The sequence below is a fragment of the Protopterus annectens genome, chromosome 5.part0 (genome assembly GCF_019279795.1).
Source record: "Protopterus annectens isolate FY-2018-M chromosome 5.part0, PAN1.0, whole genome shotgun sequence".
NCBI lineage: Eukaryota > Metazoa > Chordata > Ceratodontiformes > Protopteridae > Protopterus > Protopterus annectens.
Genome location: NC_056735.1, coordinates 925,277,540 through 925,300,304, shown reverse-complemented (window position 1 = coordinate 925,300,304; position 22,765 = coordinate 925,277,540). Strand labels below are relative to the sequence as shown.

The following is a 22,765-nucleotide window of genomic DNA, read 5'->3' as shown; positions in this document are numbered from 1 at the left end:
TTGAGCTCAAAGCATCAAACCCTGTGCAGATGTTTTGAAGTAGTCTTAAACACGAAGAAACAAAAACAGACATATCCACTACAATGTCTTCATATTGAATGAGGTGCTTTGTCTGGGAAATATTCCTTAAGTAAAGATAACAAGATTAATGACATTGGTCAAACAGAGTTGATTCCAGTGTCCATAGCTAAGCAGTAACTCAAGCCTATGGCCACCATAAATTATGACTGAAAGTGAACTAGGAGTAGAAGAAGACAACGAGGATTCTTAAATGATCATTGCAGCATGACTAGATTAAGTTCAAATGACCATAGCTATAATCAAATGTATGGAATACTGACTTCCTTAATTTATTTTATTTGTAGTCTAAGGACTTTTATCATCCTCAACCAGAACCATTAGTCAAAGCAACAACATGACAGTTGCATTACTCTGAGTATCCATAAGAGGTGAAAGTTTAATGGAGTACGTATAATTTGGATCTTGATTATTTATATAATTACAACCCCATGACAAACCTTCCTTTCGTAGGTAACATTACTGCAAATATTATTTATTCACAGGCAATGAAATTATAGTATCAGCCTTTAGAAATCGTAACACAGGGACAAAAAGAAGAGCATTTTCTTATGTTTAGAAAAGAAAGACTTCAGATACCAGACCCCAATATAATTGAAAGTGAGATTTTATATGGGCTTAGTACATTTATTTAATACTGTTTAAATCAGACAGCTCTGCAAAAGCAGTGTAGTTAAGATGCATGATTGAAAGATTAAATGCAACTGCTCTGCTACAGTGCTTCAAGTGACTACCACTCCACTTTCTGCATTTACATTCGTTCAGGCCCAGCAGCACTGAATTATATATAAAACACACACACACACACACACACACACACACACACACACACACACACACACACACACACACACACACACGCACATGCACACGCACATGCACACACAGGCACACACACACAGGCGCGCGCACACACACACAAACACACACACATACTCCAACCTAGTTTCAGTCCCTTTCTATAAGGACTAGAGGAACCACACCAGTGGTGTACTCTTGACTGCCCATCCAGTCATCCAGGGTATCCTTGAAAAGCATCATGGAGCTACTCTGCTTACTGTTTTTGGAGAGTCAAGTTCATAAAAGAGGTATTCTCTGTGAAACATATTCATCCTGCCAACAAGTCCTATATGTATGTTTCCATGGATATTTAGATCTATTTAGAACATGTTTAGGGTGACATCAGTTTTGTGGATTGAAGTGGGTTCCATAGGACTGTCTCTTTCAAGTCTCTATTAAAGGCAGAGTGTGCCTCTCAATAGTTGGTAGGAAAATGAAAAGATTAAGAGTGCTTTAAGGCAGTCAGGGTAATTCAAGGAGGAAATCCCCTTGATTTTTGATGAGTGATTCCCTCCCATGTGACTCTGGAAATTTGCACTGTACCTTCTAATGGGTGGAGCCTAAGCTTTTAGATAAAATTAAATTATGTCCTCACATGTCAAGCAAATGTTTACATCTCTGGAGCCATCAAGGTTACTAAATAAGTATTAATGGCAAAGACTTCAGTGCAAACTATTTTTATAGTGGTACTGTTCTTTAGCTTCTAAGGCTTAAATTGGGTTTTATAAATTACAGTAAGCAGAGTAACTATTAACTTTCTAATATTTTATCAACAACTTATAATAGCTCATCAGCTACTCAAGTTACACACATATTGTCAGAAGCATTTCATTCATACAGCTAAGAGTTTTCATACAAGCGTAAGCAGTTCCATCTATGCTACTTGTTTGTCAAGATATTTAGAAAAGTATGACATTCATGACAATATAAATAAATATCATATCCACATATCCACAATAATTAATACCTTTGTATCTGTACTAGACAGAAGTCAACTATCAATGCAGTTGTGTTTGGCAGTTTGTAAGCTTTAAGAAGATATCCTTTAATACTGTGTGCAGTGTGGTTTTAAAGTTATAGATACAAATATAAACAAGCGACATTTGACCCCTACAGACATCAGTAGGGGGCACCTGGAGGCGTTATTCAGCTGTAATGAGTTAAGCAGTATCATTTGCTAGTCAAGTACATACCAAAGTGGGTATCATACAGTAATATTGGTCTGATAAGGGATGAGTAGAGGGGGATAATTACTTCCTTGGATCTAGAAAATATGGCCCTGATGATTAGTCTGGCTTTATAAAAGGATTTCCTAGCAAAAGTGGTCACATGGTTGTCAAACGATAGCTCAAATGTAAAGAAGGTATACAAGTCACTAATAATAGAGTTAATTTTTAAAGGGAGTGTTGCCTAGATGGTAGGAGAATGAGTGCCCAGGTTTGCCAAAGGACACAATGCCACAGGCCTTTGGTGTCTACTTTAATGTCAAAGAAATAAATACCAAAGAGGAGAGGTTCCAGGATCGATGCCTGAGGGACACAGCTGGAAAACACTCTTTAGTTGACAGTGCGCCTGCAACACTGAGACAATTTGCTATCCAGTGGCTAATATAGAATTTACATTTAATTGGCTAAGTCCAGTTATGGCATGTGAACCAGTTTGCCTCACTGGCTTGTTACAAAATGTACACCAGGTTTAAGACACAAGAGTTGCCTTTATCTAACCTATGTGGGCTTGGTTCCGGGTTTTAAAGACTATGCCTTTGCTTTTGAGGTCCATAATGATGTGCTCCATTGATTAATAAGCATAGTGAGGCTGATCAGTAGAAAGTTGTCCAGGTAAGTTGCGGGTCCCTCTTTGTGGAGTGGGATGACTACAGCAATTCTGCATACCTCCAACATGAATTCAGTGAAAAGGCTGAGACTGAATAGCTATAATAAAGAGTGAACCAGGCAACTCTTGGCACTGACAAGAAGACAACCTGTCACATTTCCAGGACCCATGGATCTAATCCTTTTCTGTAATATCAATGGAATGGTTTGGAGGGAAAGGTACATCTTGCAGACAATAACAATGCCCTAGAACAGAGTCCCATCCACAGAAAACAAAGCTCACCTCTGTCCATATTCAAGCTCATCTTGGAACTATGGATGGGTTATAGAACATTTATTCCAGATTGCCGTCTGTATTACCAACAGACAGAGGCAGTTGCTAAATACTGTATCTCATGCATGGGCCCCCTCAAATTATGTATGGTAAATTCCCAGATATTCTTACAATGGTTAATATATAATTATTGAGCATTGAATGGGTAAGGCCGTCTCTGACACCCAGTGGGATAGTTTAATTCAAGCATCAAAAGAGAAATTGAATGGGCTTAAAATTGCCCATAAGGTCCCCAAGACTGTTATTTACCTGTGGACTTATAAATGAGAGAGTAGTTAATACTTGCTTGCAGGTTATTTAGAGGGGTGGCATAGGCATGCTAGTATGCTGTGAGCAACTTGGGGGAGATAAGGGGTAAAATTTGAATTTATTTTGTCCACTAATACATTGGCAATGTTATTTTCTATTAACTCAGTACATTGTTTGGCTATTATTTCTAAGACATCTGACACAGGTAAATAAAACTTTGTAGTTATCCTTGGCATGGGTGTCGATTCAAAATTTGTACTTACTCTTGGAGATTTGATTTTGTTTCTAAGCTCTTCCATAGATGACAGGGTGCTAAGTTTACTTTTATAGGATACGAGTTTCTTTCTCTTATATATTTTTTTTGATACTGGTATCCCACAAAAAGTTTTTTTTCTTAACTTTGACACTATATTTATGCTTTATGAGGACTGAGACTTTTAAACAAGTGTGATGGCCTTCTTCACCTTAGGGAAGTAGCTAAGGAGTCTCAATCCTCACCACTGTCTCTGGTAAGGGAGTGTCATGAAAAGCAGGGATAGAAATATACAATTTCCCTTAAGACTACCTAGGACTGGATTATATGCTTTACTCCAGGTCCCCAAATGAGTTTCCAAACTAACCACTGCAGAACACTGTGTCCCATTTCTAGGTATATAACACACACACACACTCTCAAATGTCTGATATTCACACATACACATACTCTTGGGAAAAACTGACACAGATTTACCTATTGTGTTTCTTTGCCCAAATTACAAGGTAATGGCTGCTACCAGTCAAATACCATAATACCCTTCAAAAGGGGTTGTTCAATTATATTGGGCAAAATAAATATTGAAACAAATGGTAGTATGTATGACAAGCAGTAAGGCTTTTCAGAGTGGCCTTGGTGGTATCACAATAAGCAGAAACACTATCAAGTTATTAAAAATATTAACTAAATAGCCAGCCACAATGAGAGGTAGTAAACATGTAATAATAAGTAAAAGGATTTAAAACATGTAAATACTGGATAACTGATTCCAATAAACAACAGAGTTTCACACACAAGAGATATAAAAATAATACAGTAGGATAGATCTCACATTGATTTTAGAAAACTTCTAACTAGCTCTAGTTCCCTGCCTAGGTGAAGATTAACTGTCCCTATCTAATCTAAATAACTCAACAAGGCAAGATTATGCTCTTACTTCTGCAAAGCAACATGAGGAATTATGTCAAAATTCCAGGCTGTTGTCTATCCTCAGGAGATGGAACAACTACTCTCTAAACTACTACTGCCGAACAGCTCCGGAAAACAACTAAATGAAAAACTGACCAACTGACCTGCTTTTCATAGCAGATCTTTTTCAAAAGTATCAGGATGCTACCATGAGAATTCTACTCTCATATCAGACTTTGAAAAGTAAACAAACAACTGCAGTGAAGATTCTATTCTCCCAGCACTGGCACACAATGACATCACATCTAAGTCAGCTGACTCTGACATAACATGCATTCAGAATTCTCTTTACAAAGAATACTGTTTGACAGTCAAACATCTTGCATAAATCAGAGTGATAATCAAAGGACATAATCTTATTTACAAAATTATAGCTAGTCATGCTTGCATATGTAACACAGTGTAATTTACAATTATTTTCATTTATTTATAAAATTTCAGCCAATCATGCTAGCACAGATAGCAATATCTGATATCCTGACAACAAGCTTGGAGGTGGGCATAAAATCTACCTTTAAAAATTGTAGCATGTGAAGTAGGATCATCTAATTGAGAAAGGTGTTTGAATTTTAACAGGTTATCAGTTAGCTGGAGCAGATTTGCTTTAGAGTATTCTCTGAAAATGAAGGGATTTCAAGGCAACTTAAATCTTAGAGTAAATGTTACTACGCAATGGTCAGAGATGACCAGTGATTTGGTAACGGTGTGCTTTGGGTATAGGGAGGCTATATTTCTGAGAAGCAGGTCTAATATTTTAGAGCCTCTCATTGCAATTTGGACAAGTTTGTTGAAGAAGGCAACGTTAATGAAATCCAGGAATTTATGTGTATATTTGTTTGTGGTGGTATAGATTTCCCAGTTAAGGGAATTATGGCATCATAGAATCAAAGAATGCACAAGGTAATGTGACTATGTAGTCAGACACCTTGCCAATGCCCACACTTAGACCTTACCCCTTATTCCAGGTGTGATAAGTAAGTCGTATTTGGTAAACTTATGAATAGGCATATATTTGTCTAATTCCTACTTTAGGGAAAATAGTGTGCCACATAACTTGTTCTGCACAGGAAGGAAAGCTGTGGTGATGTCATAGTCAAGATGCCTGCAAACCATATCCATACAGCTACAGATACCCACTCAGCAAGAAAGCAGAAATTAGTTCTCTTCTCTCCTCAACTACAAAAAACTACTTCCTACACACAAAAAGCTTCAGAACCAAATGAGTAAAACATCAACATTTTTGTTTTATAATCAATGCCTTTCCAGTTTCCAATCAGATACAATAAAAAATGTCAGGGTGCTAGGTGCTTCGACTGGCTGGTGCTACTGTTAGGGAGTGTTGTACAGGCATTCTGAAATGAATGATGATACTGACTTAAAAGGTGAAATGAAGCAGTTTGTTTTGTGAAGGAAGAGGATTTTTTGTGTGTGGTTGTTTTCCTTTGAAATGAGGAGAGTGCCAGACCTTTCTGGCTTCAGGAAGTAACCTGATTTAAGTTTTTTTGCTGAGTGACTAGCTGTAGCTGCAGTGGATGTGAGTTGCGTAAATTTTGTTTGTGACCTTACCACAACATTCGAAAAAATTCATTTCCATTTTTCTTACACTGAATTTCCCCTGGCTAGTATCACTGATGCCCTTTGTACTATATGGCAGTTCAACCTAAGACCTAGCATACCCTATATACAGTTATACTAAAAGTTATAGTTTTAATGCTTCTCCTATATCATTAACTTCATTATCATAAGTAGATCTGAGCTGAATGAGTTTCCCCATAAGAGTTATTAATGGTTATCAAATTATGGGGCCAATGTTTGTGTGCGTCCTTCCTCATATATTGCTTGTTTCATTGCTAATAATTTGTTCTGTAAATGACTATTTTCACCATTTCAACTTGTGAAAGGTTGCTGTGTGTCCTTATTTTAATACACACAGAGCACCCATCAGTTAAGTTTTTCCTATGTTAGTCAACACAGACTTTGAAGACTGGATTGCACGTATGCATTGCTTTTTTGATTAGTACAAATTAATTCAGTTGTTAAAATAGTGAGGAAATACTATCGTGTACGACATTCAGTATTAATGACTGTTTATTTAATAGCAAGAGATTTGTAGCACTAACCACCTTTTCACAATCCTCTGTTCCTTGACTCATTCCTTAATTTTAGTTCAGATCATGTGAATAGTTTGACTCTGAAATGTTGGCTTGCTCGTATTTAAAGGTATAACATTGTGAATGCAAGTGTTAAAAGCTGTTGATTAGCTTTTTATGAAGAAACAGCACATCTCTGGCTTTATATGGGGAACTAACCGACCAGCATTGGTATTAGAATGAGATAAATATTACTCAGTTTGAAAACGGCGCAGATGCTCTCCTTTAAGTGATAACTGCTGCTGATAGATGAGTCTTTTTTCCATACTACTGAAATACACTCTGTCAGAGATTTATTTTTAAGAGTATATCACACAACTCTATCTTATTGGCATCATTGTCTTCAATGCATATCACAACAAAAAAAGGATCCAAAAAAGCAAATATAGGTAAACATCATAGGACTAGAAAGTAACAGTCTATTAGAGCTAATTGCATGGTTTTATGAAATCCAATTCAGCCAAGTCTGTTTTTGTGATGTAGTTTATTTTAATTGCATGATCATATAAAGTATCTGTTTGGGTTTCATATTGTCTTCTTTTCTGGCACAAAACATTTGTAAACTAGCCACTTGAAATTAAAGAGGTGTATATTTTCTTACTCTCTATAAAAACGACCATCTGTCCTTCAGTTTATTGTCATTATGCATATGAAGAAAGAAGTAGCAACCATGACAGCTAAGCAGCACAACTGGTCTATATTTTTCAAAGAGCATTGTATATATTTTGCCCTCTTCTTAATAATTACATGACATCCTTTAATATAAGCAACTTCTGTAATATCAGTCTATGAAATCAAAATACTAATTCAATATTGTTTGTTTATATTTACATTTTTTCTATCATTTATTTTCTAGGCAAAGAATGAAGGAGTCTGTGATGTACGAGCTGTGTTTAGCTATGTGTCGTATTCCCCAGGAGTTTATTAAACTTCAGATTACACAAGATGAATATCTTTGCATGAAGTCCTTACTACTTTTAAATACAAGTAAGTTCAGAGTTTGTTTCGTTAATGCTGAATTATGATTAAAGCTGCAGTCATATCTTTGTGACTATCTTCTAAGGTCACATACTGTACAAATTGATTAAATAAATGAAAACTAATGAAAGGATAAGGTTCAGTGTACTTCTTGTCAGTTGGCATGCCCTTAGTTAAAGTTCAGCATCCCCCTAACTTTTCAGCTTTTGATGATGACTATTTTAGTAGTAATGGAATGCGCTCCTAATCTCTCATAAACATAATAATCTGTTCACTAAATTATAAGCCTTACTGACTTTAACACCTAACACTCATGTTCACATTTACAAACTGTGTATGTTATATGGTACTATTTTCAAAAAATGTAAAGATGTAAGCAGATGTCTAGTCAGTAAATTCCATTTTGTACTCACAAAGTCTTATTGCTGCCACCCTAACCCACACAATATTTAAAAAATAGGCACATCACTCAAGCAGTTGCCCACCTCAGCACTTGAGTCTAACATTTGCAGCTGCTCAGTAAATAAACTATTAGAAATATTGTTTTAGATGTTTAATTCTCTGTGTAAGCAAGGTATATACATGCTGTTACAGGGATTCATTTAGATTGTTATAGACATAATATGGCCTGATAAAGCCCCAATGTTATACTGGAGCTCAGAATAAAAATGTACTCTGTAGAGTACAAGGAATATGCCTGACTACATCCCTGGATCTAAGATGAAATTATTTTTCTGTACAAAAGTTGTTGTGCTTCTTAAACAAAAAGAGACTGATGAGAATCCGCCAATGACTGCTCTGTGGTGAAATAGGATAGCTGTCTGACAGTGGCCGCTATATGGTTTGATTAGTGAGTCCAGGCACTGGAAGAGATGGCTGTGAACAGATGAGAATCAGTAGCCGGTGCTAACTACCGAATCCTAGGACAGGGTTGGAGGTTGCAAGCTCTTAGAGCATGCGTGCTGCGTGTTTAAGGGCAGGCAACTCATTTCCAGACAGAAGCAATCAGCACTTTACCCTGTCAAGCAGAGCAAACTTAGTATACACAAGCTAGAGGTTTGGAAGCATGCCCTTCTACTGCAGGCCTACCCTGGAAGTATGTTTTCAGGCCACCAACGTTCAAGGAAATAGGGCAAATAAAATTATTGAGTCTGTTCAAGATTATAACTTTTGATGGCTGTCTGTCACCCTTTAATGTTTAAGATGGAATGAGGATGATATGTCCCTGCTGGAGGCAGAGGATGATTGTGAGTGATGTGGGGTACTCCTCTTAGAAGGATAATGGGGAACTACTGATCAAAAGGACTGGCATATCACTGGGAGGGTGATGGCCAAGGAAGCAAGTTGCCAGAAAATGTTATAAAAGTAAGCATGAGTCACACATAACAGTTCACTAAATAATAATAATTCAGACTATGGAGGTGAGAACTTTGGGTAGGGGGATGTACCATCAGAATGTAGCCCAAGAAATAAGAAGACAGAATATGCTAAGAAGAGATAAACACAGAGTGCTTGTACAAAGGAAAAAGTCTATATCATCAATATTCATGTATTGCCCATTCCCAAACCCTAACAGACACAATCCCCCACATGCAGGCATTAATGGCAGTGGATGACCTACTTGTTGCATTGGGAGGTTGGCATAACAGTTAAGGTGTTTACCTTACAGATACAAAGAGTAGAGTTTGATTCTCAGATGAGTTAACTTACTAGGCTTAAAATGGCCCACAGGGGCAGTTAGCCTAGTTCTAATCTATGAACCTATGTAAGAATGATGTAGTTAAGGCTTAGAGAATATAATGTAAGTAGGAGAAACAAACACTGTGGTAATGTTTATTGTGTCAGCCTTCCGGTACCTGACATTGTTACGACTCTCTCTGTCTTATGTTCTGACCCCTAGCTTAGGAAAACTGGTATAAAATGTTTTAGTATATGTGAATCTCATTGTGGCAATTAAAACAGCAGTACTGCTGAGATTATTTTAATGTCAAAAATGTGGACTGCATCCTTTATTCAGTGGTTCATTCAAGCAACTAGTTAGTAAGCTTACTTGGAATGCATTGCTTAGCTTGTCAGTGGCTTCAGTTGAGACAGTCATTGGAAATGGATAATCTGGATCCAGTGATCATATGAATGTATGTTTCAGCATAAGAACAGTAGTATAGCAAGCTTACTAGTAAGTCTACATTTCAAAAAGACAAACTGTAATGGATTAAAGAGACAATTTTCAGCCAAGATGCAACAAATAGTTTACCTGCTGGAGTGGATGCACTGGATCGATCTGAAATAAATCATAGTCCAAACGGCCATCTTGGCAAAAAGGAATGAAACACCGGTGAGAGGAAGCTCCCACACTTCTCAAAATAACTCACTTAAAAGGCAAGGCTGAAAAGCATAGGTATTATATAAATGTGAGTAAGCATTTAAAAATACTGAATGTAATGACTTAGAACCGATAAGTGTCAATATAACCCATTTTTTGCAAATTGAATGTTGTGTTATTAAATTCTCATCATAGTCTTGTGCTTGCTGGGCCTAAGAGAAAGATATAAGGTTATATATGCATTGATATAATATTGTTATAGTTGTCTGAAAATCTTTTTTTTGGGTTGTGATGCATATTATTTAAGGCCCCACAGAGCAAGTGTTAGCTGCACAGCTTATAATGTGCTTTATAGATCATAGTATTTAAACTTTTCCTGGAAAATTTAATAAAAAGAAGTGCAGGACATTAACTCTGGCAACTGTTAGTAGCTATGTTCAGACTCCTCAGTGAACCTAATATATCAAAGACCAATAGGCAGTTTCATAAAATAGCCAGTTTTAGCCAGACTGGTTCTGATGGCCTTTGCCCACATTGATAAAGGCTAATAACACTTCATTGTAGAACCTTTGAAGCGCACTATTAAAATTTTATCTCAAAATAGTCGCTAACTCACACACTTTGCCTAAAGAATGGCCTGAACTTTGAGGTGAATCATGTGAGCCAGCATTCCTTCTGTCTATACTGAAGCTTCTGGAAAAGGCAATGACAGTAAAGATTGCTGACACCTTTGCCATTATTGCAGTTCGTTAATGCACATGGATCTGCCATAACAAATTCCAGTGTATCTGATATGCAGATGACCTGATACTGTGGTAATCCCATAAAGATCATGACAATATTTTCACCAGACTGAGCATCTGGATTTGAAGATCGTGTTTGAAAAACTATACCTTTTCAAACCCATATTTATCTGTCTGATTTAAAGGAGAATTTGGCCAGTCTGCTTCCAGGTGTTGTTCCTATGGAGAGGGTAATTGCATCCAAGATGCTGAATAATTTATTTGTCCCTAGCCTGCACCTTTGCAGTGCAAGCAAAAACTGTCTCCAAATCCACACTTTTCTGGTAGCAGGTCTCTAGCCAAAGAGATAATTCTTCCCACATCACAATTTGTCTTGCCTTTATTTTTTGAAGCAGCACCTAAGCTAATATTTAAATTTCATAGGATGTAATACAATGTCTGTCAGATTGTAATAGATGTCCCATGATAAGAACATCACCAACTCACACTGGCTAGCACTAAAGGTTATATCAAGAGCAGAGCTGTTTGTTTGTACCTTAATTTACAGGCACATAAACCTGGACCACTGTAGATCTCTTTACATTATCTTATAACTAAGATTGTTAAAACCTTCAGGCAGCTCACTCATATCCTATAGTGTCACAGTCACTATTCCTCCCATTGTACTTCACCAACTCCTGCGCTCCTCCGGGTCTTTTTCAGTACTTGTTTTCTGAGTTGTGGAACTCCTTTTCTGGGAAAATAAGAAGGTATATAATAATACCCCGTTTTATGAGGCTTTGCATGGAAGTATAATTTCCTAGGTGTTACTGTATAATAGTTGCCATGCAAAAACTGTATAATAGTTGCCATGCAGTTTTGCATTAGCATTAAAGGATTTTAACATTTCTCTAGCTGAAATGGTTTGTAGGTTCAGGCAAAGCATGGTATTTAGCCAAAACACAAAATTCTGCAGAGTCTGCAAGAAAGTTCAAACAATCACTGAGCTTAAGCGCTTTCATCCGACAATCTACACAGACATACTGATGATTTTATGAAAACCCAGGATTAAAGTTAAGACTTTCTTGAAGAGTGTGTGTGGCATTTTTTATGTATTGTGTTTTGTTTTGGTTAATTTTACAAACCTTTCTCCAGAAATACATTGGTTTTGGAAAACAAAACATCTGTTAAATTAGCCAGAAGTGTTACTTTGTATAAGCTATTACTTATATTATGATATTTTGCTAAATCTGTAGATATTGTATTCCTTTGTTGGTATTTTGCAATTCTATATGTCTTTCTGTATGTAACTAGGATGTGACTAAAAAGGAAACCACAGTGGTCTGGTTCACCCATGTTTTACAACCAAAAAAAACAAAAAGAAGTAGTTTTTTTTGAGCCTCATGTGTATAACTTAACTGTACATTGTCTTATAATACACGTGTAGCTATGGCTGTGATTTCTTTTAACCTCTGTGTGCATACCTCTCAACCTCTTGGAGAAAAAAATCTGGACAAAGCCATAACTTAGAAAGTTGATATGCATTAGCATAAATTTTCTGTAGGTTATGAAGTCTGAAACTCAAATGTCTGTCATTATTTTTAACTTCAATCTTTAATGATTTTCCACCAATTTGCCAAAAAAACTAAATTTTATGAATAACAGACAAAAACATGAAGCAGAAATCTGGACATTCTGCGAAAATCTGTATTGTTGAAAGGTATGCGAGTCCAGTCACAGTTTTGATGTTTGCATTGCTTCTGCACAGTCACATTTTTGGCATTATAGGATAGGCTAGCTTTTCCTGCACCTGAAATGTGGTTATAATAGCAATATACCATAGTTAGGGGTGGAGTTATATTGGATTTATACCTGTCTGAAATGTTCATCTCTGGAGAATTTAGCAATTGCCTCACGTTTACTGGTAATCTATTACTACAGGTGCAGAGATGGTCTGCACCTGTCGTCCCTGGGATTCAGGTTACTGGCTAAGGCTCTTGACACACCTATAGTGCTTTTTTTAGGCAAAATTCAAAGGACAAAACCACCACCGTAACAGGTACAAGCATGAAAAATCTGAAGGTAATGCTAGAAGTCTAAACCTCAAAATGCACTCTCTCAAGGCACTTCTAAAAATGGAGAACATTGATATCTGTGCAGTAACTAAGACCTGGTTCAAGGCTCCAGAGAGCACCCCTAAAGTACCAGGCTACAACTCTTACCACACTTTTTGGCCACCAAACCAGGACCGAAACACTCAAGGTGGAGGAGTGTCTATATTCACAAAGGATATTCACAACACCAGGCTAGTTGTCCAACACAATCCATCTGAAATTCTCCAGGTGCAACACTAGGTAAGACTGCAATCCAAATTGTAGCTTGCTACAGATCCCCCACCATGCTCCGGGATTCTCACCACACCTTTCTAAACATACTGGAAAATATTAAGATACAACCAAACACCCTAATACTGGGTGATTTCAACTACCCTGCCATTAACTTGGAAAATTACTCATGTACCAACACCTTTGCCCAACGGTTCTTGGAATTCATAAATTCCAATGCCCTGGATCAACTAATCCTTAGTCCCACCAGGGGCTCCAATATCCCAGACCTGGTCATTACCAACATGGGAAATTGATGCTCCACACCTATGGTCACCCCCTCATTAGTCAGGTCTGACCATAAGCTAATCACCCTTGACATCCACATCCCGACCTCACCACCTAGTAAGAAAACCTCCATAAAAAGCTTCTCCAAAGCCAACTTCATGCTACCCAAGTCAGAAGTGACAAACTTCATGACACCCATGCAGATGGGAACTGAATGTTCGACTGCTGAATCTTACACTAAGGCACTGTACGAGCACATCCACTCTTGCATGAATCGTGCCATCCCCAATAGAACCAACACGCTCTCCTCCAAAAAAAGGAAGCCAATCTGGTGGTACCTTACCATAAACAAATTTAACAACAAAAGGAAGAAACTCTTGCAGAAAAGAGGAAAATCCCAGGATGCAAAAAACTCCCTTACCAGCCTCAGTAAAAAGCTGAGATCCCTCCTAAAATCCTCCAAAGCTAGTTACAAAAATAAAATTGCCAAAGATTCCAAAGACAACCACAAGGCATTCTATAGCTATGTCAAGAATCTAAATTGCAGTGTTGGTATTAAATATACTGATCCCAAGATATTGCCAATATCCTTGCAGATCGATTCAGTGCAAAATTCACCCCCTTTCACCCCCTAAAGGGCCCATCTGAATACCAAAAGATTGCCAAATTCTGGTACTAATGGCCACAGAGGTAAAAAACACACTCCCCAAAGCTAAGAATACAGTATCCATGGGACCAGACGACATCCCAGGTTGTGTACTACATGAACTACAAAATGAAATGGCACCTCACCTAAGTGTCATGTTTAATCATAGCCCCCTACCTCAGGCTTCGTGCCCACTGAGTGGCACACAGCTACAGTTATCCCACTCCACAAGGGGACAATCCACCTTGGATCCCAGGAACTACCACCCCATCAGTCTGATGAGCCTGATCTGCAAGGTCATAGAATGTATTATCATGGAACTTATAAACAAAGACATTGGCAACCTTCAAACACTTTTCCCCACGCAGTTTGGGTTTGTGAAGGGCCAATCTTGTCTCCTGAACCTGATTGACTTCTTCGAATCAGTCTCTAGAGCCGTGGACAAGGGTAATGTGGTCCATACAGCGTATCTGGACCTCACCAGGGCCTTCAACACCATCCCCCACTCTGGAATCATAGATAAACTTACTAAGCTGGGCATAAATCCCTACATCACTCGATGGGTTGCCAACTGGCTTACTGACAGAACCCACACTGTAAAAGTAACCGACTCCAAATCCAGCTCCAGACAACTCAGTCCTTGGACCACTCATGTTTGGCATCTACTTCTCTGAAGTACAAGCCAACACTGAGGGACTCTGGCTAACAAAGTTCGCAGATGACTGCAAACTCGGAGCCATTATTGAATCCCCAAATGATGTGGATATTCTACAAAAGGACCTTACAGAAACAGATGCTTGGTGCCAGAGCCATGGGCTCAAGCTCAATGCCAAGAAATGTATAGTTATCCCCTTTTGGAAAAAACATGTAGCCATGAATTATCACATAGTTGGCAGTGCACTAAACACCGAAAGTGTGATAAGAGATTTAGGGACACAGGTGGACAGTGGTCTCACCTTCGATAACCACATCGCCACAACAGTCAGGAAATTCTCCTATGTGGCACACCTCATCATGAAGGGCTTTTCATCCACAAAAAAGGAGGCCATTGTCCCACTGTACTCATCCCTCATTAGACCCATTATAGAATACAATGCCCCGTTTGGTATGTACCTCTCAAGACATCTGCAACAACTGGAAAGACCGCAGAAATACCTCTCTCAAAGAATCACAGGCCTAAAGCAGATGCCCTGTGCTGACCATGTAAAAAACCTCTACCTATACTCTGTCTCATATAATCTACTCAGAGGCAATATCTGTTTAACATACAAGGCCATGTCAAACCCAGAGCTGTTGGACATGCTACACTTAAAGAAATCCCAATCCCCCAGAGAAACACGCTCCAAGGATCTAAACCTTGTCATCACAATGAACAAAACATGCTGGATGGATAGGTTCCTGACCCAGAGACTCCCCAGAATCTCGAAAAGACTGCCCATACACGTCAAGCAGAGCACCTCTTTGGCCTTCTTCAAAAGGAACCTTGATGATTGGATGGGAGATAGGAAATTCACCCCGGGGATCACGTCAGTCACCCTGCTAGACTGGGGTCCAGGGAAGTAAATATTGTGGGAAGAAATAGCCAGGGAATTGTTATGGCTAGGCTTGTATAGGCCCTAGGGCCAATAGCCTGGGAATTGTTATGGCTAGGCTTGTATAGGCCCTAGGGCCAATAGCCTAGTACCAACCTAGGAACTTAAACACAATAATGGAGTGCGTGAGAGATGTAGTTATAGAATATTACCAGAGGCAAAGCTTTCACATGTTCCATCTACAAATATGCAGGCATAGGTCTTAGCCTCTTAAGAGGCCAATGTGGAACACAGATCCTAGCAATGTGTGACAAATAATCAAAATGTAGAACACCCTATTTTTGCACTGCGTAAAAACCATTTCCATGGAGCCTTGATAATCTGAGCAGAATCCTGGACAAATCCAGAATTAAAAAGAAACACTTTTTCTACTATTACCTTCAGTCATTGACAAAATAAGATAATATGAATTAATAATCATTTTCTGAAATAATCCAGCAGGAACAAAAATCCAGAGTTATAGCTCCAGCAACAGTGAGCAGCCCAGCAACACCACTGTCAGTACAGAATGTTCCCTCCACATGTACTGCAGGCAAATTGAAATTTCTCAAGTAATACTTTTTTTCTTTGTTGCTCCTACTGCCTATTGGGTATCAAACTCTTTCTTGGTCAACTGGCCCACTTGTTGCCCATCACTGGGGCAGTGCTAACCAATGAATGCAGTCAGTCAAACAGACACAAGGGATGGTTCTGCTTAGCCCTAACCCCTGCACATGCTTATTCATGTCCAATAGATTGTCATGCAGTGGACCTTTGTGACGCATGCCACACTTCTGTGTGATGTAATCAGTGGACCATGCTCCCCTCATCGCAGATAAGTACCTCCAGTGATTCCCAGTCTCCACAAGGGATTCTACTATGGAGAATGTACCCAAGAGCACACACCCTCCCCCTTCCCTTGCCTAGTATAGATGCAAGTAGGTATAAGCATTATTGTTCCTCTCCTGCCCCTCCCAAATTTAACAGGTACTTGAACTTCTGTGTGACCTGGGGTTACCTGGGATGTAACTCCATATGTAATAATTAACAGTTATATAGCCAATATATGGGGGGAACATGGTCAATGCCATTGCATTCCAAGTTTACATTGACATGCCATACTATGTATATATACTTACCTCAAATTTGGAAGAGCAAGGAAAAACTTACAGACTACTGCATATAGCTAATTCAGCATGATTTTGTGTTAGCTCTACTGTTACAAGAAACATTATCTTGTAAACATATATCATAGCTGTTAACTTCTTAGCACAAAAAATCTGGACAAAGCCAAAAAATAATGGAGCAACAAAGCCACAAAAATATGGACAATTTTTAAATATTGCTCTGATAAACTTAGAAAATGGCTAGAATAAAAGGTCTTGTATTAATCATGAATTTTCTGAAGGATATGAATTCTGAAACTCATTTGGCTGTCATTATTTTAGTGACTTCAGTCCTCACGGACTTGCCACAAAAATCTCCAAAAAAAAAAAAAATCACAAATTTTATAAAGAGCAAACCCAAAATATGAGGCATAAATCTGGACATTCTCTTAAAATCTGGACATTTGAGAGGTATGCTATTTGGGTTTTTTTTTGTTAATGGTTTAATAAATCATAATGCTGTCCCACTTGCTTGCATATAAGGTTAACTGTTGTGACGATCCGTATACTTAAATATGCTTTATTAAGAGCACTGTAGTTTCTTGTTTTCTGATTGTTGTAAGTTATTAGTACAATCTTGTAAGGTATGTAAGTGCACTTGTTGTGCTATAAGAAAATGGGCTGCAGAAGCAATTTATAACCATTGTGCAAATTTAAATCTATTCAAAATGCATGATCCTTCAATGTGTCAGTCAAGTGCTGTGATATCCCCACAGGTACATTATGAAAGACAACTGCTGAATGACAAATACGTGCTAACCTGTAACAGTTCCTCAGTCTCCATTTCTACAAAGCATGTGTGCATCCTGCAATGTTCCGCCTTCACATTGATGATCTTAATACCTGGTTTAAGAATGTGGGTTGCAAAGAGATAAGTAGTGTTTTCCTTAACTGGGATTTAGTACTATCTAATCAGTAGTAGTGTGTAGGGGTGGGTACTTGTTCAAAAATGCCCTTTTACGGCCCTGTTATACTGTTTGACTTGAATAGGATGGTTTAAAATTAAACAATATGTACATTTTAAATTAAACAATATGTACATGTTTCATACCTATGTTTAACTATATAAAAGCTGATATGTTTAACATTGTTAAAATATTTCTGATTTTTTGTTACTAAGGATCGCTTGCCTGTAATGAATAAATGCTTGTTGCTTTGGAACACTACCTAGGTTTCATGATTTTTGGAAATTGTGACTGAGCTCATTAACAAAGTTTTAAGACCACTAGTTTTTTCTTTTTTGTATATATACATGAACTTTATATATATATATATATATATATATATATATATATATATATATATATACACACACACACACACATATATCAATGTATATATGTATCTACTTTTTTTTTTTTTTTTTTTTGAAAACTCATATTTCTGTAAGTTACTGACTGCAGTCCTCAGTGCTTTTTTTTTTAGAACACCACAAATTTGTAGGAGCACACAAAACATGAGACAAAGTCAGGGACATTATGCGAAATCAGTTTATTCTGACTTTTCATACAAGTGAACCCAAGTCCTGTAAAAACAGACATCAAATTGAGCAAATGACAAGAGAGCAATTTGCCTTCACCCCAGACAGCACCCCATCCATTTAATGACCGCAATCCTCAGTTACTTGTCAGTCTAAAAATATGAAGCAAAGTCAGGAGTATTATGTTAAAATGGAGACATTTTAAAGTTTGATGCTCACTAAACAGTAGCAAAGAGTAAACATTTCAGCTTATTTCATACAAGAACAGCCTAGTCCTTTAAAGGCAGATAAGTAAACAACAACAAAGTAAGCTGCCTTCTGCAACAGTCATCACCCCCTAAATACACACACCCACACACGTTTAGTGAATTATTTACATGCCAAAATTCTGAAGCAAAGCCAGTGACATTTTCAAGAGTAGCTACAAAATAAATACTGTGACATGTTTCATACAAATGTACACTATTCCTGTAAATCCAGACATTAAATTGAGCAAATGACAGTAAGTTGCCTTTAACCAAAGCCACCCCCTGCCAAATTTAATGACTGCAATTCTCAATTACTTGCTAGCTTAAATGTCTGAAACAAAGCCAGAGACGCTGTGTGAAAGCAGGAGCAGAGCACTTTCGACTTTGGTACATACAAACCAGTTGCCAGAAAGCAAATATTGCAACTTATTTAATACAAGTGCAGACTTGTCCTTTAAATCCAGATAAGCAAATTACAAGTGAGTAATTTGCTTTTAGCTACAACCAACACCCCCCCCCCCATTTAGTGATGCAGTCTTCAGTTATTTGCTACCCAAAAAGTATAAAGCAAACTCAGGGACATTACATGAAAATTGGAACACTTCCAGCATTGATACACACACAAAACAGTAGCCAGAATATAAATATTCAAATGTTTTTAATACAACTGCAGACTGGTCTTTTAAAGCCAGAGCAGCAAGCAGTAAGTAACATATCTTTCAACTGTTCAGACTTTCACAGAATGTCCAAATTTTTGCCTTGTATTTTTGTTTAATACCAAAAAAAGCGGTGTTGTTCAGGCAAATTATTGAGTATTAAATTCACTAAATATTCGTAGACATTTAAATTTCAGACTTTATATCCTTCAGAAAATGTGTGGTAGCACAAAATTGTTTATTTTAGCAACTTTTCAAGTTTATAAGAACAATATTTAAAATTTTTTCCAATTTTTGGGCCTTTGTGCCCCCTTTATTTGTCCAGATTTATTGTGCTAAGAGGTTGAAAGGTATAATAAGTTGCCTTCAGATCCCTTCAACTTCTTGCCATCCAAAAACATGAAGCAAAGTCAGCAACAGTCAATGAAATTGGAGGCAGTTTCAACAAAACAGTAGATACAAAATAAATATTCCACCATATTGCATACAAAAGCATAGTATTTCTATAAACCCAGACATGAAATAAAGCAAACTGTGAGAAACTGTTGCCTTCAGCCACAGCCAGACTTCCCCCAACCTCCATTTAATAACTGAAATCCTGAAATGTTTGGCAGACCAAAAATAAGAAGCAGTCAGTGATGGTCTGTACAATCAGGGACAGTTTCAATGTTGGTGCATATAAAATAGTAGCTGGAAATTAATTATACAAGCTTCTTTCAAACAATTGCAGACTAGTAAATTAAAGTTACAGATGAGAAAATGACAAGAGAAGAAAATGACAAGAGAAAAGGTTGCCTTCAGCAATAGCCAGCCCCCACCCATCCCCTTAAGTGACTCTAGTCATCAGTTACTTGCCAGCTTCAAATTACTGCTGTCATTTGCTCAGAAAGCAAATATTCCAACATATTTCATATAAAAGCAGAGTGGTCCTTTAATGCCTGAGATAAGCAAGCGACAACATAGTAATGTACTTTAAACCACAGCCAGCCCCTCCCCCACCCATTTACTAAGGTATTCCTCAGTTACTTGCCAACCCAAAATAAGAAACAAAATCAGAAATATGCACACACACACACACACACACACATGCAGCAACAGAGATCAGTCACTTTCATCCATGGACTGCCACGACACCCACCAGACATCATTCAGCTATGTTCACTTTAAATGTTCAATTATGGCACATGGACAATGCAAATTGCTAAAGTAAATTTGGTTGACTCCTATGTACATTTACCACCCCCTCAAAAAAAATAGTGGCCCCAGTTATGCCAGTTGTCCTGCAACACCACATAGTCAAACAGAAATATCAACATTCAGCACCACCACACACACACACACACGCTCACAAGCAAATGTACAATACCACTTAAAAGAAAAAAAAAAATCAGTGAACTTGCTTATATAATACAAATACATTAATGTTAACTTAAAAAAGGAACACACTTTACATCCCGATACTAACCCCAAATATAAACACAAACCTCCAAAATACAAAACACTTACAGAGAAAATACACTAAACATTCACAAATTAACACATTAATTCCCGTCCTTATTTACTTCTCTCTGATGAAGAGTTGACAACAGTTCTGTCTTTTTAGCCATAGTTGTCCATAAAAGTATACTCTAAAACAAAAAATAAATAAAAATAAATCTACAAGTCTTTTGTGCAACTCTCTTGCAGCCCAAGCCCTACATAATATACGAGCCTGTGTTATCCAATTAAGCCTTTTGAACTGTCCTTAGAAAACAGCATATCTTTTTTAAAGAAAGTTGTCTTTAAAAAGACAATTAAGAAAGGGAATTAGCTTCTCAGATGGCAGCTATTTAAAGGAACTGCTGCCAAGAAACAACTACAACAAATTAGGTCCTTTTTTTTATGAAAGTGGACTTGATAGATTACAACTTGCAGTACCATTACCAAACCAGGAAGAAAGAACTACTAGACCTGACTGAAAGCAGATACAGAGGTCTGTGATGAGAAGAGATGTCTGTCAATTGCATTTCCATACCTTTAGCTGCACTGGCTTAAAATTTCAGGAAAACATTTATTTTTTGTTAGCCTGGCTGTTTTTGCTGAAAGCCTGGAAATCAGGGCCTTTATGGATATGGATATCTACAGAATAACGTTTAGCAGACTAGATTTTCTTTTCTTCAAGGTGGTAATGTGGGGCCAGAATGTCATTTTTCCTCAGACAGTTGCATATAAAAAAACATTGTCCTGTCTGACAGATACTAACTGATAGTGTTGTTGGCAAAGACTGTGCAACTCTCTGCATTCTTTTCCTATCAGCATATTATAGAAAGATTAGTACAACAGACTGATAAATTAAATTTGGTTGAATCCAATTTGTTCAAACATGAAAAGATGGGAGAAAATTATTTGCCACCAGAAGAATATATGGTAGAGCCCATTTCAGTGATTTAATAGCTAGTATGCATTTTTGTGAAATAATTTGGGATATTTATTCTCTGACAAGTGTTTGCATGAAACAAAGTTGAAAATGTCCCTGTTTAAAAGAATATCCATGATTTTGCCTCACATTTTTGGTCTGTACTTCATAAATATGTTGTTTTATTGGAAGTCATTGAGAACAGTAGTCAGTAAATAGGGGATGAAAGTAGATGATGAAAATATCTTATTTTCTTATTGTTTGTTTAGTTTAAAGTCTGGCTGTACAGAACTAGAATGCATTTATATAAAATAAGTTGGCATCTTTATTCTCTGGCTATTGTTTGTAGGAAACAATGTTAAAACTTCCCCTGTTTGAAAGAATATCCCTGACTTTGCCTCATATTTTGGTCTGTGCTTCATAATTGTGTGGTCTTATGGAAAATCTTTGAGAACAGTGGTTGGTAACTAGGGGATGGCTGTGGATATTTAAACCAAAGTATCTTCTTATTGTTGCTTGATTTTTAAGTCTGGCTGTTTAGTTCAAAGCCCGGCTTTACATAGCTATTGTGCATTTCTATAAAACAAGTTGGAATGTTTATTCTCTGGCTATTGTTTGTATGAAGCAAGTGCCTCATTGTGCAGCATAATCATGACTTTGCTACATACCTTTGGTCTGTCCTCATAAAATGTACTTTCTTGCAAGACATCGAAGACTGTAGTCACTAAATAATGAGAGACTTCATATCATATAGAAAGCATTTGCCAGTGTCAAACAAATTATTATTCTAGCAATTTTCTTAGTACATAAGAGCAATACTTATTTAAATTTGTCCCTGATTTTGGACCTTTGTCCCTCATTATTTTTTGGCTTTTTTCAGATTTTTGCAGTAAGAGTTTGAGAGGTATTATTTCTTATCACAGTCAGATGAAGTGTACTCAACAAAGTGTTTACAGCCACTGTTTGGGGGTGGGAGCTGTTTCTAGAAGAAAGTAATGCACCATCTTTATGCTCAGTTAACCATGTTGCTTCAAAGAACTATTTGTGCTTTTATATGAATTAAGTTGATATTCTTGGAACTACTGTTTATGTGAAACAACTTAAATTACATATCTGTCAGCCATCCCTGATTTTGCTGAATACCTCTGATTTTGCTCATATTTTGTCTGTTCCTAAATACGTGTGTGGTTTCTGACAAATTGTTGATTGCAGTCACTTAATAATAACTGGAATTTGCGTTTCAGAATTAATTTCCTTGCATCA

At 37.4% G+C, this 22,765-nt stretch overlaps 1 protein-coding gene across 2 annotated transcripts in view; it reads left to right on the top strand.

Moving 5' to 3' along the window:
- Positions 1-22,765, top strand: part of PGR (progesterone receptor) — a 1,418,053-nt gene that overhangs the window by 1,248,528 nt on the left and 146,760 nt on the right. For both annotated transcript variants that reach the window (XM_044072709.1, XM_044072710.1), the window contains exon 6: positions 7,562-7,692. In XM_044072709.1, coding sequence (XP_043928644.1) covers positions 7,562-7,692 — 131 coding nt within the window. The remainder of the gene's footprint in view (positions 1-7,561; positions 7,693-22,765) is intronic.